The sequence below is a fragment of the Neodiprion lecontei genome, chromosome 6 (genome assembly GCF_021901455.1).
Source record: "Neodiprion lecontei isolate iyNeoLeco1 chromosome 6, iyNeoLeco1.1, whole genome shotgun sequence".
In the NCBI taxonomy this organism is placed as follows: Eukaryota; Metazoa; Arthropoda; class Insecta; order Hymenoptera; family Diprionidae; genus Neodiprion; species Neodiprion lecontei.
The window spans coordinates 9,248,108-9,269,048 of record NC_060265.1 but is presented as its reverse complement, the minus strand read 5'-3'; the positions used below and the strand labels follow the sequence as shown (position 1 = coordinate 9,269,048).

Below are 20,941 nucleotides of genomic sequence, written 5' to 3'. Positions count from 1 at the left end.
TTGTCGTAAATATTACAGAGAAAGAATTTGAGTAAAATTTACTTTTGACAAATTCATTTATTTTGTGAAAAATTTACCATCGACATCAGCCCAGTTCATATAATAAATGTGAAATTCTTTTTTGAACAGTTACAATTCGTGACTGTTGAGATCAGGTTAACGATCAACTGGAAAGAATTACGTTCATAATTTGCAAGCAGCTGTACGATTCGTTTACGTCGATTGACGAATTGAAACACGTCACAAAAACGCCCAAGTTTTTATTCACGTAATATACATTCCAGCTTCCCAGAATTTAGTCTTGCGGATGAAGAATGAAACACAACTGTAACATTTTTACACCCTTAACAAGCAGAAAGAAATTCGAAAGAGTAAACGAAAAAAATAAATAAACGCATTTAGTGATAATTGGGTATTTTGTTCTTTGACATGCAATTAGCGAGATGTAAAAATTGTCGGAATTGGTGAAAGGGAAGTATTACGCACCCGTACAAAAGGCCTAATTAGCTAAACGCGTTTTGCGAAACGAAACATAAACTCTCGGAGAGAACGTTCTTATTTTTCTCATCGCTGTTTATATTACGACTACGACTTTTTCGCTTCATTCGTATTTCCACCCCGACCTTGTCTCTCTTTCTCTCTCTCTCTCTCTCTCTCTCGCTCCCACTCCCACCCCTTAATTTAATATCCGAAAATGCGTGGGCAATAATTCTTCCGTGAGGCAATAAAATGCTATTTGGGTATATCGAAACGGAGAATATAATCTCAAGTTTTACGCCCCTCCAATATCTCACAACTGACCGCTCAGCCGGTTGCCTGGCCGTCAATCCTCCAGAGTCGAGCCACTCGAAAGTGTGTGTTGCTTTTACGTAAATTGAAACCTGGAGGCTCCGAGTTTCCGTGGAGAAGAGAGGAGCTTTTCAAGTTTGAAAACTGCCACGCTAGGTGGCAGGAGTTTGTCTCCCGCATTTTCGTAAAAACTTCGAAGTACAGGCAAAGTCTAACGACGCGCGACGGTCAAATTCTTGCTTCATACACGTCGCATCGACTTCTTTTCGCATGAAATTTCGCCAATAATCGAGCGGATCGAAAAGATGAGAATGTTCGTCGTCTCGGAATGTGGCGTTTTAGAGGAGGGATTTCTTCCTTTCAATAACGGACAATTAACAATGGTTCCGTATCGCCGGGCAGAATGACTCTATTTTCTCCATCCGGTATCTCGAGACAGAGCGCCCGGTGCCTGTATCCTTTATTTTATTTTAGTTGGCTTCTTCCTCTTTTCCGCGTCGCAGCGCGCACTCTCCTCGGATTCCGCGAGAGTGTGTATTGGCTTCTTCTTCCGCCAGCTTCCTGCCTTTCGATTCGATCTTTCGATTATCAAGCCCTATCCCTGCCTCAGCCGGCTAGTCCCATTGTCTTCTTGGCTCTTTCAATTAATGTTTTGATTGATTTCAACCCCCGACTCGGGACACCGTCTACCCTTCGACGCTTCTCCCGCTCTTTCGCTCTCTTTCTTTCCGTAGAGCAAAGATTGAGTCGATCTGAGAATCCGGCTCTATAGCGCAATTCGAGTTCAACTTGTTTCCTTTTTATTTTTAGTCGAGGGATTTTTTTTTTTTTTTTACTTCCCTTTTTCCTCCTACCCTTATCCATTCCAACAGCAGTCGCAAAGTCTTTGATACTTTTCGGAGTCTCGGGTCTTCTGCTGTTATATCGTTCGATCGAGGTCAATTTCAAACTGCAATTGCATATTCGCGAATCTGCGGTGCGATCCGGATCTTTAATCCTGCACTGTTTGAGAAATCAGACGTACCTGTATCTTGATTCTTTATTTATATTATACATTTTTTCATCGCCAACTTACGAATTCGACTCTTATGAGATTACCTCGCAGCTCTTTTCCGTATATACACAAGCCTTTCCGTCCGACGAACGTTTTCACCTCCGATATTAATCCCAGTGCCTTCGACCAGATTTTTCACACTGATACTAGACCGAAATCGCGATACATTTTCGTCGATTTCTACGGGAGCTTTAAACCTAAAATTCTCGACCTTCTAACGGTTGAATTCCCATAAATTTATCGGCATTACAAGTTTGTAAAATAAAGCTCTGATCTTATTGAAAACATTTTGTCTAATCTCGATCGACGTATCCGTATTTCTTGGCGAACGTGAGAAATTACATAATTTCCAAATTGCACGGACCTCAGCAGTCACGGGTTTTTTCCAATTCTTTAATAAAAAAAAAAAATGATTAATTTTTAATGAAAATCTTATACCCCGGCAGCGATGACCGCACGAAATGGAATTATTTAGATCGAAAGGGTTCGCCGTTGGATTTAGTTATTTATCGTAAGAATGTTGGATAAAGTATCATACCCACCCCTGCACGGCAACAAATGAATCAGGGACTTTTACAGCCAATCCTTTTCTGCACGCGCCCGATCCGCTATCAATGAAATTGCGATTGCCGCCAATTTCTCCGTGTATACGAGGCGGCAGCGCAGCGCCGCGTCGCGTCTCGTCTCAACCCCCCGGCGACGTAAGACGGAGGGTGGAAGGCGCTTGCCGGTGGCTGTTTTATTGCGAGATTTGCGGCATGGCCTTCCAGTGTAACAAGACCTACCGAGATCTTAATAGAATCTGAACTCGGACCCGGTTGCCCTCCCCTTCGACGCCGGCACCCTCATCCCCTCCCTCCCCCCCTCTCGGTGGTCCATCTTGACCGCTGCAATCCAGCTTATTACAACTCTGCCCGAGTCGGTGTGTCGTGTGCATGCAAACGTAGGAGTGATTTATAAGTATTGCTTCCAACCCCGGATATTTTCATGAAAATGTATTTTCACTACCCCGATGTAAAAAGGTGTCGCCTGATGCAGGTCGGTAAATATCCCACAATTGTGTCTCAAATCTTGCGGTTAGCGAGAGAGTCAATTTTTAACTTTTCGCCTTATTTCTTGGATCGAAAATAAAGTATTTGTTCGTAGTACAGTGATGTGTGAGTATCGCAGAGTAAATCCTCGAGTTTGAAATTTTTTTTTCATCGGAGTGCTGGTGGGATTGTAAGGGTACGATTTGGAATTAGTTCGAAAGCGGATCGTTTCTTTACCGCGGATAATGATCTAATTTATTTTCTTTAAAGACTCCTCGACTTTTCATAAAATTTGAATATACGAAAAAGATAGCGAGTGCAACGTTAAAAAGTAGGCTAATTGTGATGACTAACTAACCAAAATTACAATACAGTCTTAAAATTACATGTGGCTTAAAGTTGACAATTCCGTGCTTTGGGACAGCTTACCAAATTTCATTTACTCTCTAAGACCTTATGTTATTATAGTTTACGATCAAGCTTTATTGATCGAAATTTTAGACACCTCGTACATTTCGATTTTCGAACGTCCACCCGTTGTATTTTTCGCAGCTCCGCGCGTGATTTGAAGAAAGGGAAGGGAAGGGTGTTTCTGCGCGAGTCGAACCAATTTTATATTTCATTCCCGTATTTAGATTTACCATTTTAGATATTGTAAGAACAAAAATAAGTTTAAATTGAATTCCACCCCCTGTGTCCCCGCGTATCCAGACGCACCCACCCACCCCCACACACACTCACACAGACTTTCGTCAGTTTCCCTCCAACCCTCGCATCACCATCGGTCGGTTATCCGTCCCGCATCTCTTTCGAATCCTTGTCGTCCTGCAGAGCTCTCTTCGTCGGACAAGGGATGGGGGACGATCGCCCCTCTCACTTATTGTTCCCCAGCGTTCGCGCAACACGTCCCGGGCTAATTTTTAACCGGATATATATCCCGGCACCTCGCGCCGAGTTCGGTTCGCCTATCGTTAATTGGATCCCAGATGAAGGAACGAGAAGGCGGGACTCCAGGGGGATCAGGATGAAGTTAGTAACGTTACTGCAACGATTCGTGTTTAGGAAAAATCCTTACTTCGCGTCTTTAGGAATGACTTAAATTCAATAAAATATACTCATATTTTGCAATGACGACTCCTTGAATAATGATTTTGTCCTCGATGTTTCTTTATGTTAACGCAACTAACTTCAGTCTCATCCAGGGGGGAGGGGAGGGGAGGGGGGGGGGGGGATGGGTGATTTTTTCGTGGTGTATGTTCCACATGGATATGTATATATGTACAGCGATACGTAGGGGCGGAAGGAAGAAGCGGTTCGAAGGGTGGAAACGTCTCGCTAGACTGGGGAGAATTAAAACTACCGCTATCCCCGCAGTCCCCCCATCTTTCCCAGCTTTTATACACTGTCGTTGAAATTGACTTCGTCCGTGTTAACCCTTCGAGGGTGTTGAGGCGAGGAACGAGAAGTTGAGGAGCAGCCACCGCGCGATGGTCACGCGATCTCAACCCTGCTTCGCGGCGTTATATTCAAGCTTTTATGTACGTATTCTTTTTTTTTTTTTTTCTATTTTTTTGTTTTTGTCGTGGTCACGGATTGGCTTTGCTGCGGCTACGAAGTCAGGGGAGGTCTGGAAATCGTTTTGTAATACGCTGCAGGAAATTGAAAATTTGTCGGTGAAAATTTATTCGGGTTTTTCTTCTCACCAAATCGGGGAAAATATACTTTTATACTCTGGTTACTTTACAGACCAACGTAATAGAGGAATGTCGAATTTTTATCGAAACGAGTATCGAGTGACATTTTTACTTCATTTGCGCTCTTGTTATTCAACTCAGACTCGCGAGAAAAATGTTTAAAAAGAAAAACAACAACAACAACTAACGGGAGATGTGTTTTCCCTATTTTTCTATACTGTAACACAAATGAAGGGGTTTTTTGACTTGTTAGGAATGTCAGGATTTAAAAAAAGTTTCTCACCAGGATTGAAAATAATCTAATTGTAAGTATTTCTTAGCGATCCCAATTTCTTTATATAGGAACTCAAGAGCCGATATTCGTTCAGCCAAGTTTCGTATTTTCATCTCACTCTGTAATCGGAGAATTGATAAATAAGGTTTCCTAATTTAGAGGATTTTGACTCTCTAAATAAATAAAAATGGTGCAATAGTAGATAACCGCACGTCAAACTAGAGAACGATGCATATTTGGAAAAAAAATTTGACCCAGACACGTATTCTACATGTTTTCCATAACCTCGCCCCAAATTTTGCGTAAAATAATGTTTAACGACATCATCGCTTGGGGTCGAAAACATTTCGATGTAATCCAGCCAATCCAATCCAACCCAAGGTCGAAAATTATGTATATACAGCTGATATTTACATGCTGCCGAATAAATTTAGCCAACCGTCTGCAACAACTCGCTGCAACACGCTTCTGACCCCGGGGGTAAAAAGTGGAGTCGAGTTGGGGCGGATTGTAGAACTTTCGGTCGAAAAGCGTTCGTTAAGACCGAGCGTGCAGGGTGGGGGACCGGTTACCAGACTACGTACCGTTCATTAGAGCGTCGCGACTCCCGGGGCGTCGTCCATCTGTCACTGATTCGAGCTTGCAAATAAATACACCTACATGCGGAGACACGCCGACCGATTAATTACTCGGAACAAACTGACCGAGTTTATTACTCGAGAAAGCCGAGGCTGAAGCTTTTTTTAAACCAACGGTTGTGATCCGTTTTATTCGAGTTGAAGCTGTAAGGGAGGATCAGTTTGTTTTCGGAAAATTTGTACGACGCGAAGCGTAATTTCGATTACGGGTAATGAAAAATTGGTAAAATCTAAATGCCCAATAATGCTTGACGTATGAAATATCGATGACAAACTTCGCGTTCTTTGGACAATTCTTTTTTGCGATTTATGGCAATTTTACAAAATGGATATAAAAATGGTAAGCGATTCTCTGACCTTCGATGAATCAATAGATAAAATCTGTCGGTGCGTGAATTCTTTACAAACGAGTGAAAGTATTTTTGAATTGTAGTTATACGCTGTGATTCTTTAGAACTTGCCGAGTCCCTGGGTTCGATTTGTTTTTAAATTGCAATTCTGTTTCCCCATGCCGACGAGGAAACCGAGAAGAAGCGACCGTCGAGCAAGAAGAATAAAATAAAAAAGTGTAGCAAAGTATCAACACCTCGCAGAGACCGACCGACGAATGGCTTCTGGGTATCGGAAAGATGATCGTCGGCTTCGCCGTGTAGTAGTTTGAGTTTCTCCGTCAAAGGGAGCTCAAAGGTGCTTCACGTGTGCACGGGTCGTTATATTCCGAAGTTTTGAATAAATCCTCGGTGCCGCGGTAACGAGCCCACTCCGGGCTGACTCCGAGACAGGCTGAAAGTCCCGAATTTTAATTTCACCCCTAACAAGGGACGGAAAGCAGGCGGGCAGGCGGGCGGGCGCACGACAAGGGCGAAGCGCCAGACGCGTGGGAGGGAGGGTGCTCGCCTGGGTCCTTCAGGACTCCGGGATTCCATCCTTCAGGATCATTATATCGCCAATTAGAAGATTGCGCCCGCCAACGTCTAACAAGCCGGCTCGAGTCCTTCCTGGGGGACTTTACCGACTCCGTGCTTTCCCCTCGTCTCTCAACCCATAACTGTCACGCACAATCAGACCGATACCTTCGCGCTGTTCGGCTACGACTACGTTGGCTTCTCTTCCTCGAAACTGAGTAGTTGAAACGGTTGTTGGTGCAAAAAATTGTCTAGGTAACCGTAACAGAGGAGCATCCTGCTGGGTATGACCTTATAATTTTCATGGAACAATTTTCAGCGCGAAAATAGACCCGGAAAGATAATCACCGGAGTCATCTCCAAGATAATTCTGTGACTATGTTGTAAGGACAGAGAGTAGAAAAATTGCCTGCTCTTGTTTAGCCTCGGATGTTTCTGAATTTTCGTGTAATCGCACAAGGAGTGTTTCAAGCCTCTGGATCATGGATTCTGCCGAAATTTATGCGAACTTTTTATCTACATAGGCCTACTTTCGCTAACATTACTATCTATCACATATTATCGTATTGGAGTCAGTAACATTATCGTAACGATTTATCCTGTGGAAAAACCTTTATTCCAGATTGTGGAATTATCTGAATTTTAATAAACCGAAATAAAACAAAATACACTTATATTTCGATATCTTAGTTCCTTAAAAATCATTATAAAACTAAAAAGATAGTGATTTATTTTCCATAGCCAACGAAACCTCTGATATATCTCAGGGATTCAAGTTTGATCGGTATCACTTCAGAGCAGCAGTGAACTAACTACCAATTTTTAACGATCTCAATTTATCATTCTCTACCGACTGTGGGCAAAGAAAGGCGCTCATTGGATGAATCTGCAAACCATGAGCTCCGTATCTCAGGGGGGGGGGGGGATACTTTCACAATTTTTGGCACGATCCGTGATTCGGAAGCCCGATACTTTCCTTGCCAGTTCGAGTGTCCAGAATTATGCAGGTGAATTCAGTCGCTGTTCGGGTGTCAGGATGGAGAGAATATCGCGTATCTTGCGACTGGGAAATATATCTGTACTTTCTCATTCTGCATCGTATATGCATGCGCCGGTGTAATGGCGACGGTCTCAATTAGTCGGACTTACATCGCTGGGGTCCAATTAGACGCGGTCTAGAAGCCTGCCAGGCTACACCCTGTTTGCTTAAGTCTGAGCTGCCCCTGGACGACGGAGCTGCTGGTTCTACCCTACTAAAGGTGTCTTTTCCCCTCGCTAATGACTAATTAGCGGCCTCTCTACTCGTACAGTATAACGACACCGGGCGGCTTTGGAAGGGGGGGGGGGGCGGATCATTATCGCCGAGCCGAAATTATACACGCACGCCCAAACACTGACGCGATATTACCCTGGTCATCTTTTCAGGAGTGTCCACCTTCGTGCCCAGGTCGTACTACAAAATCACACCTGCTGAGGGTGCTTATCCAATCTCTGCCGAGAATATCTGCATGCACGGAATAAACATCCAATCCTTTCCCAACCGAAGTGCCGTTTTTGACATTCGACATGAGCGATGTTTTACAGTGAGACTTGACAGTTGGTTACGTTGACGTTTAATCTCAGCCCCGTGATGTTTTGTTTTTCCGTTAAAGAATCGGGTTTCAGTACGGTCACGGTTTTGAAATTTTTCGCAGAAAGTAGTCCGTAAGTCGTTCTCCATTGATTTACAAAATATACCGAGCATCATCGAAGAATATTCTCTTTCGTTTCTGATATCGCACTACCGATAGATCGATACCAAGTTCCGTGAAATGGATTTCGAAGCTTGTTACCGCAGTGATCAAAGACTCGTCAATTATCTTGGATAAAACGATTTCAAGAATCTGTTTTCAGGAAAAAATCCGAACGAAAACCGTAACAAAGGGGGGGAAACTACGAAGAAGAAGAATACAAGAAATTGCCATAAAATTGAAAAGTACGTTTACAAACACACACGCGCACAGATACAGATACGGCTGTACGTATTTCAATAAAGACGGGTCAGCCGAAGCGAGCCAAGTGTCCTGCAGGAATCGGCAACCGGCGCCCCTCCCGTTTTCCTCTCCCTCTTCTTCTTCTTCTTCTTCTTCTTCTTTTGCCGCTTGGTAGTAATTTTATTTCAATGGCCGTATACCGACTACTGCCGTCAGCTCCGTCTTTCTCGTCAGAGGCTTTTTATACAATATTCCATGTACGATACACCCGTACACACATGTAGGCAAACATATATGTACATACATGCCTATATATTGGTGCGAGAAAAGTTTTCCCTGCGTATAGAAAAGCGCCTGTGCATTTTACGGGGTTGCCACACGCGTTTTTATATCATAGACAGACACACACACAAACACACACGCTTCTGCAGTACACTCTCTACTTCGGGGCTTTTCTTTCCTTTACATTTATTTATTTCCTAAATGTCCGTCCCTGCCGGCTATTTTATATTTGACATTTTTATTAAACCCCCTCCCTCTACATTTCACCCTCCTCCCTTCTCGCGGGGGTGTCGAGGGTGGCTCCTACTGGACGGTCCAGCGAGTCCGGTCCGTGCCTTCCATATTGCTGTTAGGGCAGTTTCATAATCTCATATGGCGGCTCTTATTGACCAAATAAAAAATTGTATCCGCGCCAGAATCGCCGATCAGATATTGCTGCAACGTTTTTTTCCCCCCCCGTGTTTATTATTTTATTTTATTTTCATCATTTTTTCTTTTTTCTTCCCTACCTTTTCACTTGCCTTTCACTTTCTACTTTTCATTATACTTCCTTATACTTTTCTCGGTTCGTATTTCACTACTCCGTGCGATATTGTTCGTTATATCGATACCGTTTGTTTTATTTTTTTTCACCCCTTACTTATTACATTGCAGGAATTGCCTTTGAAAAGTTTCCCACGATGGACAGTTGCATTATTTAAATCTCCGTTCATTATACGTACCTACTTTTGTAAAGTCGGTCCCCTTTACTTTATTCTGCTCTTCACTTTAATCGATTTATCAATTGTTCCAGCTTTCCAGTTGATCAAAGTGTGAAAATCCTCTCTCCACCCGATACCTTTTTTTTTTCTTTTTCCTCCGGAATAACTCACAACCTCAATACAGACACCATTCACACTATTTCTCAGCAGTCAATTTGTGTCTTATGCATAAGAAACATTTTTTTTTTTTTTTTATCTAACAACTTCTCAAAGTACTCCAGAGTATTTCCTTTGAAAAAACACATCTAAAAGGTTTTCGTCCAAGTTTAAAGCGCTTTACTTCCATTTCCATTTCCCACATGTCTACCAGGGGCGGGTATAAGGTATTTGTCTAACTCGTGCGAGATTCCCAAGGTGCGGATACCCATAGCTTTGCATATTCGTATTTCGCACTTGCGTGCTGAGTTATTTTTTTTTGTTTTTTCTTTTTTTTTTAGCAAGTATCTATTAGTATTAATCGTAGAAGGAGTTATCACAATTTACAAGGCGTTGCTAAATATTTGAACACCGTATTTATTTACTCTGTTTTGTACTACCTAATTGCGAATTTTCAATTTGCAACGCGTATCGTAGTAGCCGCTACGTTCCAATCGGTCTTTGCAATGCGAAACGATTATTAATATTTGTATGATTTCGGTTTAACAAAGACGACTGTACGGCTGTAAGCACTGCTTGTCCATCGACCCGCAAGCGCTAATTGAAGATCAATTCTGGCTGGCCGAAATTCATAATACCAATCCCCAGTTCGTCAATTATTGGGAATTATAGCTACTGCACAGGGAAAGCCATAGATGTAACTCATAGACTCTTCATCTATTGATTACCAACATAACTATCATTATATGCCGGAGAAAATGTATAAATTTTGCAGTTTCGTCATACTTTGGATCTGCTCTCGATTTTTTTTTTTTTATATAAAGTGACTTGCGTTAGTTTGCTCAAGTTTTCAAAGCTTGAAACATCAGGTGTCGCATACTTGCTGCGAGAAAGTCGCAAAAAATAAAAATAGCAAACAAATGCAACCGAATCGTGATCTAGAATACTAATTATAAAAAACAAAAAACCAAACGACATTCTCGAACACGAGTTGAAGATCAAAAATTTCAACGAAATTAAACGAGTTTCGGGAGTTTGGTATTGCGCCGAATCGATATTCATTCGGGGTAAATCGGCAAGTTACACACAAAGAATTGGCGGGAGGTATAAGTGGAAAACACGCAGAGGAGACCCGGCGTACTGTTATTAAAGCACAATCGAGATTATAATGAGACACAGAGCAATGCCGCGGCAGCGTAAAGGTTTGAAAAAGGTACGCATCTACAATAAGGCGGAATGAGAGGAAAGGAAGGGAAAAAACGAAAAATAAAAAGTAACACGAAACAACCCGTACGCAGCGCTAATTTAGCCCCAATTAACGACCGCCCCTCTGTTTGAAAATACCCCGTCAGAGTTGCAGCGGTGGCATTTTTTCAACCTGCAACCCCTCACTCTCTCTCTTTCTCTCTCTCTCTCTCTCTCTCTCTCTCCCTCCACGCTCCGCTTGGTTCGCATCTACGTACCTGCTACTGCTATTAGCATGTATACACACTATCACACGTGTCCTCCTATCACGCTTTCATAACTGCACGCATGCGCTTGCAGTGACTTGACATACCATGGTACAATGTACTCGTATGTACACACGACTACAAATCTTCCGTATCCGAATCGACGTTCCCTCTCTTCATGGCGGTGGTGGTGGTGCTTATAATTCGCACCGGTCTCAGCGCTCTGAGAAGGCCAATTAGTAGCATAAAGCCAAGCCGAGGGATGTTTGTATGTAATAATGGATTGTTACTCAAAGTATCCGGCTAATTAATTAAGCCCCCTCCCCTTCCTCCACCCTCTTTTGCTCCGTACTCCCTCCACCGCCACCCCCTCAAACTCTCGGCATCCCCAACCGTGCTGGCGTCCTTTAGGTTTCCTAGAGGCACCTAACCACCCTTGTATAGGCCGGAGTTAGCAACCTTTATAAAGCTCTGCGTATCCACGCGCGAGTTTCACAGAGTTTCGTCCTTTAGCCACCCAGAATGCGAATCTACACGCGCGCTGTTGTAATACGCTTCTTGTAATGGGTCGAACTGATAATATGGTATAATTGAGTGATCGGTCGGCTTCAGATGTAATTGATTCAACAATGGTGGAATATTTGCTGACTATTGGAATTTTAAATTAGATCACCGAAATGGTTCTTTTGTCGTTTGGTTCAATGGAGATTTGATTTTTTAATGTCCATGTCGAGCGGTCGGTTGCGATAAGCGTTTGGTAGCGAGTATAATCAGGGATTATTACAAGTTTCTTATGGGAAAAAATTTAATTATGATCGATCGAAAGATAACAGATACTTGACAAAAATTTTGATGATACTTTGACACAGCTTGTGGAAATATTGATATTCATGATATATTCTTATTTTGACTGATTATTGTAATAATCGCAAAGCCGTATTTTTATAATATTTTTACTAGCGATAGAAATTACGCTTCACTCGTGAGATTTATAAAAATAATCAAACTTCCAGTGTCAATTACAATATATTATAAAACTTGGAAAAAACGGATAATTGGAATTGAAGTACTTTTCTGTTTCCATCTCGTCAACAATAAGGCATAGGTTGAATTTTTTGAAAAAATTGATGAGTCCAAATTTATCATAAAGCAAATTTGTAGATTTTTCTAAAAAATCTATTTAAAGTATCAGGAATTTATACATCATCAACGCGATAGACTATCTGAAATGAGTCGACACTTTCGCAATTGTGTACGAGCTATAATTAGAATTAAGTTTGTTAAGCAGGAAAGTGAGGGAACGAATGCTCAGGCTACAATTATGGTATCAGAAAAAAAAGAGAGGTGAAATTGCTCTATCATTTTTGAAGCGGATATAACACGTCATTTTATCGTTTAATTTTAATGCATTATCACGGTTCGTTATGTTTATGAGTAAGCATATATACTCTGCTAATTGACTGAGGAAAATCATTGATAAGATTTTTATTTCGTTAGCATAAAGTGTGTATGGTCCTATTTTTATCTTTCGAACTTGATATGATTTTTCACGTGGCTAATTAGCCGAATCTAAAATGTGTTTCATTTACATAACTAGCGCAGCAAATCTATTCGCAAAGAATTGAATAATACACAATACACTGTAGAATTAGGAACTGTACGGTAACGTTTTCCCTTCGCATAAAAAGAATGAATAAATAAATTAGTCGCGTATCGATTTATTGTTTTCTTTCCAATCACGGCCGACTGTTTGTGAGTCTAATTCACACTAGTGAACTTGGTTGAACCGTTGAAGAATCGTGAATATTCTTATCACCCTTGTTTTACATCCACCTTTACTTTTTTCTTCTGCGTAACGTAGAATTGAAAACTCGTCACGTGGCTGTTGGAACCTCATGTTGACCAGGTGTATAAACTCGAGACGGTGATACGGTCGATCTATTTTGCGTGACCATAAAATGAGAGCAGTGATTCCGTCAACCAAGCCTCGCAGTTTTATACTCTCTAATGAGCTCTCCTCCACTTCGCATGGCCCAGTGATATAAACTTTGCACGCAACGATTCGCAGAGAATTCTGACAACCACGGCTGCATGTATAAACAACACGCTTGCCTACATTCGGTATAGCGAAAGCGATCATCATCAAAGGTCTCAGAAGCTTGAGGGATCAACGTACGCAAGGTTTGAAGATAAAAGAAACGCGTTACGCACTTTCTTCCGACAAAAATCGTTAGCTTTTCGATTAATTTTGCTACGAGATAATTGTCAGATTTATCAAATCATTATAGTCGCTAGCTACAAAAGATCTGTTTAAAAATACAGATATAATAAACCGAATTTGAGATATCCTCTCCTTGCGAAGAAGCGGCATAAATGAATCGAAAATTTTCACAACAAAAAAGAGGAAAGAAAAAAAAACAAAATGAGTAAACATTTGAAAAAATCGCAGGCGATATGAATTTTATCGGGAAACGATTGAATTGAAAATTCCAAACTCGTAAAGCGGGTCAACTTCGCAGCTTTCGTTCGGGAGAAAAGCGGCGTACTTCGTCCCTCGTTTGATGGGGTTTTCTGCGAACAATTATGGCGAGGCATTTGAGAGATTTCCATTGAAATTCAGGGGATGACCGAGTGCGGCCCTGGGATGAATGACGCTCCAATTAGCGTCGCTAATTATTGCGCTGCCACCCACTTATGATGTGTGTATACGCTTATGTATGCCGCCATACATATCTGTGCTGCGACTGCGTATCCCATCGGAGTAGAGATAACGCGTAACTCGAGTTTGCCGGACTAAAATATCTTCCAAACCGGCAATCATTTGTGCGTTACATCCGTATACATGCATGCATTTTATGTGGGTATGCATACATATGTTTGTATGAGCACGCACACAGATAAATCCATGTATATGGCTGCAGGAAACTGTAGCAATTAAGCTTTTTATCTTTATACTTTTCTCTCGGTTGGTTTCTCTCCCTTTTCAAACCGATCGACATGAGTCGACGATGACGAATGGGGAAAGTACGGATTTTCTATACGTCGATACGATTCGTTAAACATTGAACTTAATTTTTTTCCACGATAGAACAACGATTCTCATCATTTCTTGGGTAAAAGCCAACGGCGTGTAACTTTTTCAAATTCAATTTTGTTTATTGATTGTCGGCGATTGATAAATGTTGTAATCAATAAATACAAATTCTTAGCTTTCTTTCAATTTTTATGGTATTAATCATAGAAGTGGAGAATCAAAAAAGGCCACAAGCGTCTACGACAAAAAATCTTAAAAATCGGAGACTGTTTTCTTTTCACTGCATAGTTATTTACCGCTTCTACAATAGAATTGAAAAAATAGCAGTTTGTAATTATCCTCTTCAATTAGTGTCCATTATCTGCGGAAAGTGATTTCGGACACGAAATTTTTTTAATTACAAATATTTTAGTAAAAGAATTGATTAATATGGAACGAATGGCACGTTTTCTGGCAATTAACTCATATTCTCATATTCTCTTCTAATGAATTGAAATCGTTTTTTTCTTATAAATAAACCAAAGTTAACTTCATAACGTTCTGGACTTGTAACATGCATTGACTAATAAGGATAAAATTTCAATTTTTCCCTGTTGAACCACAACTGACGTTACTTCCATTCTCATCTTTCTCTTATTTCGTTTCTTGGAGGTCAAATTGTGCGAACCTGGGTTCTTATCTGAAAAGGTAGAAATATCGTGACCGGTCGTATTTTAATTTTTGTCAATCGTTAAGAGTGAAAGACTCAAGGTTAGTAGGTATCACAGGAAGTTGAATAGTGAGACCTGTTTCTATGCAGATAGGTGAAAAAATAAGTGAAAAATAATCGCTTTTTGCTACGGGCCAAAGAAAACTCGGACCTTTATTTAATTTTCAGCTGTTCGTTTACTTTGCTTCGTTTTCATCCATTCTTTGTTTCTTATGCCGACTTAGTTTCTGCTTGGTTTAAGTTTTTTAAATTACACAAGTTTTCCACGTTGGGCAAAAACGTCGCTTCCGCAGTCTGATTTGCCAAAATAGAGAGGATATGAAGAACTTTAAAAAGGTTGGGATAAGTGAAACACACTCTTTCGCTTTCCACTATCAGTTCAGGCTCTTTCAAACTCCGAACAACTTACTGGAATTCCTAAGATCCTTTCCCTCTGGTTCCTCCATCCCTTTCTCTGCTCCGCCTGTTCCATCTACTTCTTTGTTATTTCAGTCCACCCGATTCATTGAGCAAGTCCGAATTTACGTCGTCTAAAAAGTAAAGTAACGGAGAACGAACCGAACGATCAGCCCCAAGCGTTTTAAAATAACAGAAAAGTTTTTCGTGCAACGTTTTATTACATAACGCGAGAAACAATTACTCGAGCACTTTGCGATTCAGTAATTTAAAAGAAAACTCCGCGGTACAAGTCATCGCGTACTGTATTATAAAACATCACTGTACGGCTATAATCCTTCGCCATTAGCTGCCGGCTATTAATCAACCCGAAGGACACGGTGACGAAGGCGGTTTCGCGCTGCAGCTCTCATGCCTGAGCAATCGATTCGAACCTTACGTGACTAAACACGTTGCAGGACTTATTATAACCCCCAAAGAACATTCTTATCGAGATTTTTATTACCCCGTGCGTATCATGCGCCGGAAATTACTATCCAACGGTCGAAAGGGACCCTGAGTTTAATTGATCAGCTTTGTAAGAACTTCTAACGTGTTAACAGAGTTTTCTTTTTCTTGCTCCAAGAGTTTGGAGAGAAGCGAGGAATTGTTACAGGGTTGATTTGGTCACATTTTTCAATAATTCCGTACTTTTCAATCCTCACAGTTTTCTTACCCACGAAATACGACGCGCCCTTGCGCCGTTCGAACTCGCAACCCGCAGCACGTGCCTGCGATGCAGGGTGCCGAACGGCAGGCGTTTCGAGAGATTGACACGAACGGGAAAATCGCTCAGTTATCTAACAGTCTGACTGAAATTAACGAGATTTGCCTGATTTTTTTTGTTTCAGAAAGTGGTATAGTTCAGATCACGATGACGATGGATGTGAGCAAGTCGGAGACTAATAAAAATGGCTCCACGCAGCAGGAATGTGCCGGGTGTGGGAAAACTATTACGGAAAGGTGAGCGAAGGCCTGGTATAAAATTTTCGAATTTCATAGTCTGTCGAATCTTGAATACTTAAAGCTATTACGATCCAAAGTTTTTCAGAATCATTTTTTTTTTTGTGACGTAACTTGAAACTTTATATGCAAAAAAGTGGAAAAGTAGGTTGTAGAAATCGGGTTTCCTGCATTCAAAACAATTATTACAAGTGGACTTGAATCTCCGGAGACTTTTATTTTTAGAATTTCAATACCGCTCCCAAATATCTCCGGTGATTTGCTTTGTGACTGATTCGATTATGTTTCACTGCTTGATCGTAATTATTCCGATTCCTCGAACCATTTTAATTGATGTTACGTCACGCAGTTCTGGTAACGACAGAATTGGGGTTACTCTTCTTGACAGGTCAAAACCGTTTGACCATCTGCCGAAATTGTCTCCGCCTGTATCCGAAATGTTCGAAAAGTATCGATTTAATCCTCAATAAAGAACACAACCAACGCCTCGTAATCGATTCTCGGATATCGTCTATAAAATTAACCACCTTCTGTTTTCACAGGTATCTACTCAAAGCCTTGGACCTGTTCTGGCATGAAGATTGCCTGAAATGTGGCTGCTGCGATTGTCGGCTGGGTGAAGTCGGCTCGACCTTATACACGAAAGCGAACCTCATACTCTGCAAAAGAGATTACCTCAGGCTCTTCGGTAACACCGGATACTGTGCAGCTTGCAGCAAGGTCATACCGGCCTTCGAGATGGTGATGAGAGCCAGGGCGAATGTTTACCATTTGGAGTGCTTCGCGTGCCAGCAGTGCAACCATCGGTAAGTGACTTTGAATCACCAGCCCGAGCTTATGCATACTCTCTATTTAGCCGATCAGGGCTTACTTGTCGCAGCTTTGTTCTCTTTCCCGAAGAAGTTGCCGAGGGCCAATTCATACTTCATCACCCTTTTTTCCCACACCTTCGCTGAGTCGGAGAAACTCGACTTCAGGGACCAGCGCCCCGTAGTTTCTACGCTTTAGGTCCGCTACCTGGTGAATCTCGACTTCCAGGACAAACGCTCCGTAGTTCTGTCTGTCCAGGTCCTTGACCTGGTGACTTTCGACCTTCAGGACTAATTTTCCCTAGATTTAGCCGTCCAGGTCCTCCATCTGGTGGATCTTGGCATCCAGGAAAGGCTCTCCGTAGATCTGACTGTCCAGGTTATGACTTGGCTACTTTCGACCTTCAGAACTAATTTTCAAGTTTACAAGTTTGATTATTAAAAACTTCATTTTTTGTACGATCAAACCAATATACATGCTTCAGATAACATTTTGAATTGGAAAAAAAAAATCCGAACGACCAGGATCAACAAATTGCAATTGGTGAGTAGTTGGCATAGTATACATAGGAATACATGACAATAACGTCGTTCAATTAGAGCTGATATTGCTGTGCGTCGTGTTTCAAATCTGTTAGCACTCAGCTGATTGTTCTGTGGTATTTTTTGACGAAATTTATTGTCATAAAATCACGATACGTTATACTTACATGCAACTGTAAACGTGATTTGTAGCATTGTATAGAAAAAATCTTACGGGCAGATTCGTTTTGCCTCACATGCACAAAGACGGTGTTCATTCTATACACTGTGAAGCAAATACCAGAATTTTTTAGGGAGTTCATCGTGCCCCAGTCTACCCTACAACTATGTCATCTGGTAAAACACTGACAACTAGTAAGCGAGCGCACGAGCACAAAAACCAGTTACACTATGCACCCGACCCTGAGCGAGCTTTAGCAAGCGAGGATAAAAAAATCAAAAAGTTATACGAAATTGCGATTCAGTTTCGTTCTTCTCTGTCTTACTTTGGTTTTTCTCAATCTCCGAACGAAATTGAGTGGACAAAATTTGTTTAATCTTCATTATTGAAATCTGAAAATAATCAACTTTTGGTTTTTGGAAAGTGTATGGATTTGTACTTCGGCTTTGAGCAAATTTTAACGTATAAGTAGCGGTCGAGCAACTTCGTATCTGGTATAACATTCCATTTCTTCATATTCCGCGTATTTGAAGTGACGTCTAAAAATCGGTGATGTAATATTGGAACCTTTATCAAGCTCCGTTGTGTGTTCTTTCATTCAGTTCACCTCGCGGGCAAATAAAACTGTAAGGGGGGATAGAAGGTGTCCTCCTACGAGGCTCCCAATTGAAAAATCTGTCTTGCGTCGCCAATCTCCATGAAAAATATTCTTCGCTTCGGTTCGCGTGGCTCGTGGATGCGCGCTATCGCGTATGCATGTATTCGGCGAAGCTTGGAAGCTTCCACACACACACACACACGCGCGAACAAAATCCGGTGTATAAAGACAGGAACGAATCCGCGACACACACGGACGGCGACTCCTGCTACACACCTAGATAAAACAGGCGACCGGAGGGGGGAGAGAGAAAGACAGGCAGGGATGGTCGCGAGACGCGGTCCACTCCGGGGGTTGCTTTACAGGCCAGCTGGGAAATCACCCTCTATTTCGCCGCCCCCGCAACCCCCGATCCCCGCAACGCTACGCGATCGAGGCACCGAGCCAGGGGCCAGTTATATAATTATCTAGATACTGCTGACATTTTTGTATCAAATTGCCACGGCACATAGGGCAAGAGATTGCTTCGCAATGGGGTAGCTAAAGGTTACGCTTCAAGTTATTGCCGGCCTGTTCTACGTGTACGGATGTCTCTATATGTTGAGATACGCGTTTACTATGACGCAGGGATCACTGGATACTCTGTCTTTACGGTACGTTCCTTATCAAGTTCACCTGACTTGACGTACAAAAATTTTTCATCCTTGATTCTACGTATTCGGAAAATTTGTAGGAGAAGGAGTTACTGTGTAATCAGCCTGGAAGTTAATAAACTTTCTCTTTTCGCTATATCTAAATTTTTTGAGGCATAAAACATGAACTCTGATCATTTTCACTCTATATGTGCGGCCGATTTCTCGTCCGATGTTGTCTCGAGAACGAATGGATAGATTTTAATTATTTTTGTCTTGATCGATGCGGATTCGACGTTAATTTGAAAATGATTAAATCCGTTAAAATGGAATTTTGTCCATTGGTTTTTTCAGTTTTTGTTTAAAATCATAGAGTTTCTTGACAAAATGAAAATAAAAATCTATTTCCATAAAATGTTATTTTCGCACAAATAAGTGAAGTAGCGAGAATCAAGTCGTTGAACTGATCTTTTCAGAACAGTCGATATCTCCTACTGACTACTTACAATTAACAGGTTGTAGACTATTTTTCAGTTTTTTCAACACAGCTGCTCATAAATAAGAGGTTGTTTTATTAGCCGTCAAAAATTACATATTTCTCAGCAATTTTTCTGTACACAGCTAAGGATTCAATGTAAATCACCGAATCAATGACAAAATTACCTGATGTGTCGAATAATTTTTATAAAATTGAATGCTGCTTTGTACTTACCGAGACTCTTATTGCTTGCTTGCGATCGAAAAAAAGGAGTCGTGAATTGTGGGCTCAGGGGCGGGTTGAATTTGCGCGGATTGCCAGTTATATTTTACGAAGTGGAATGGAAGCTGAGTGCCCGAAGGTCAACGAGAGAGTCGCGGTCCGCAATTACTCTTGGAAGAAACGCGGGGAGATTTATTTTTTCATTTCTTATTACCCATTAACTCCTATTGACGTTGGCTGCACAGTCATAGGTATACGGTTGTTGCAGTAAACCGGAGGCTGACTATATATTATGTAGAGGCTGCTGAATTGAGACCGTCAATCAGAGCCAATTACAGAGAGCGCGTCGTCGCCAATTTGGCATTTTATTGTGCACCTATACCGGTACCTACGTACGCGAAAGCGAAAGGTCAGCGTTGTTTTCCGGGTCTTTGACAGAGGGAAATAGCAGGATGATAAGACGAAGAAGGATTGTACATTTTTTATACTACTCTGGGAAACTTGTCCTTACCCTTACTGGGTGAATGAATTATACGATAGATTGTGTCGATGTATTTACTATCGAACAATTTTGCAATGGTTCATTTTAGTGGGTCTACGTTATGAAGAAGTTTTCACATTACACAAGTGTGAATTGAGGAATGAAATATCTGTGCCATAATTTCTTTTTATTCTTGGTTCGATTCGTCGCGAGCCAACTCAGCCGGAGTTAAAAGTAAAGAGATCATAGAGGCGAAACCGGCCGGGGATCGGAAATATATTTGTCGTGATGAAAATAGGTTGGAGAAGGTGGCGGAAGGTGAAAACCGACAGAAAATACAAAAAGCTTTGTAAAACTGGATAGGGGGTGGAACGGGCGAGCTTATTGGACCAGGGGTGCAGTTTCAAGCCTGCAATAGTAATAGCTCGTCCAAGCGTGCAACAAACGCTGTACAGCTTCTCAAACAATGCGCGAACAAAAGAGCATCAATTTTACGTTTTTATCGTCCCGTATTGTCTATCTTTGACAATGCGCGGCTCGTATACCATTTCCGTTATACCCGACATGCCGTTTCTGTCTCTACGAGCGTATATATTTTTACGTTCCCGTGTAGGTGTAACGAGTGTATTCTTGATAACGCGGAACAGGTTACTCATCGCCAAATCATCGATAACTCTCAACTTTCCGTGGCCAGTAGTAGAGGTGGACGTTGGGGAGGAATGGCTGACATTTGCATTTCTCTAGAAAAACGTGAAGTTATGTTAAATTTAGTTATTCGTAGTTGCCCATTGGCTGTAGCTGTAAAATACATGATGATAAGTGCGCCGCTGATGACGCTCATGTATATACGTATTTTTTAGTACAGTTTAAAGTCATACCCGTAGTCATACTAATTCTAAAAAATTTGCATCGATTTTATTCGAACTAAG

General features: G+C 41.5%; 1 protein-coding gene across 6 annotated transcripts in view; it reads left to right on the top strand.

The window, feature by feature from the left end:
• LOC107217552 (LIM domain only protein 3) overlaps window positions 1–20,941 on the top strand; it is a 111,413-nt gene that overhangs the window by 81,480 nt on the left and 8,992 nt on the right. For all 6 annotated transcript variants that reach the window (XM_046742457.1, XM_046742460.1, XM_046742459.1 and 3 more), the window contains 2 exons: window positions 15,978–16,089; window positions 16,632–16,895. In XM_046742457.1, the coding sequence (XP_046598413.1) occupies window positions 15,978–16,089; window positions 16,632–16,895 (376 nt within the window). The remainder of the gene's footprint in view (window positions 1–15,977; window positions 16,090–16,631; window positions 16,896–20,941) is intronic.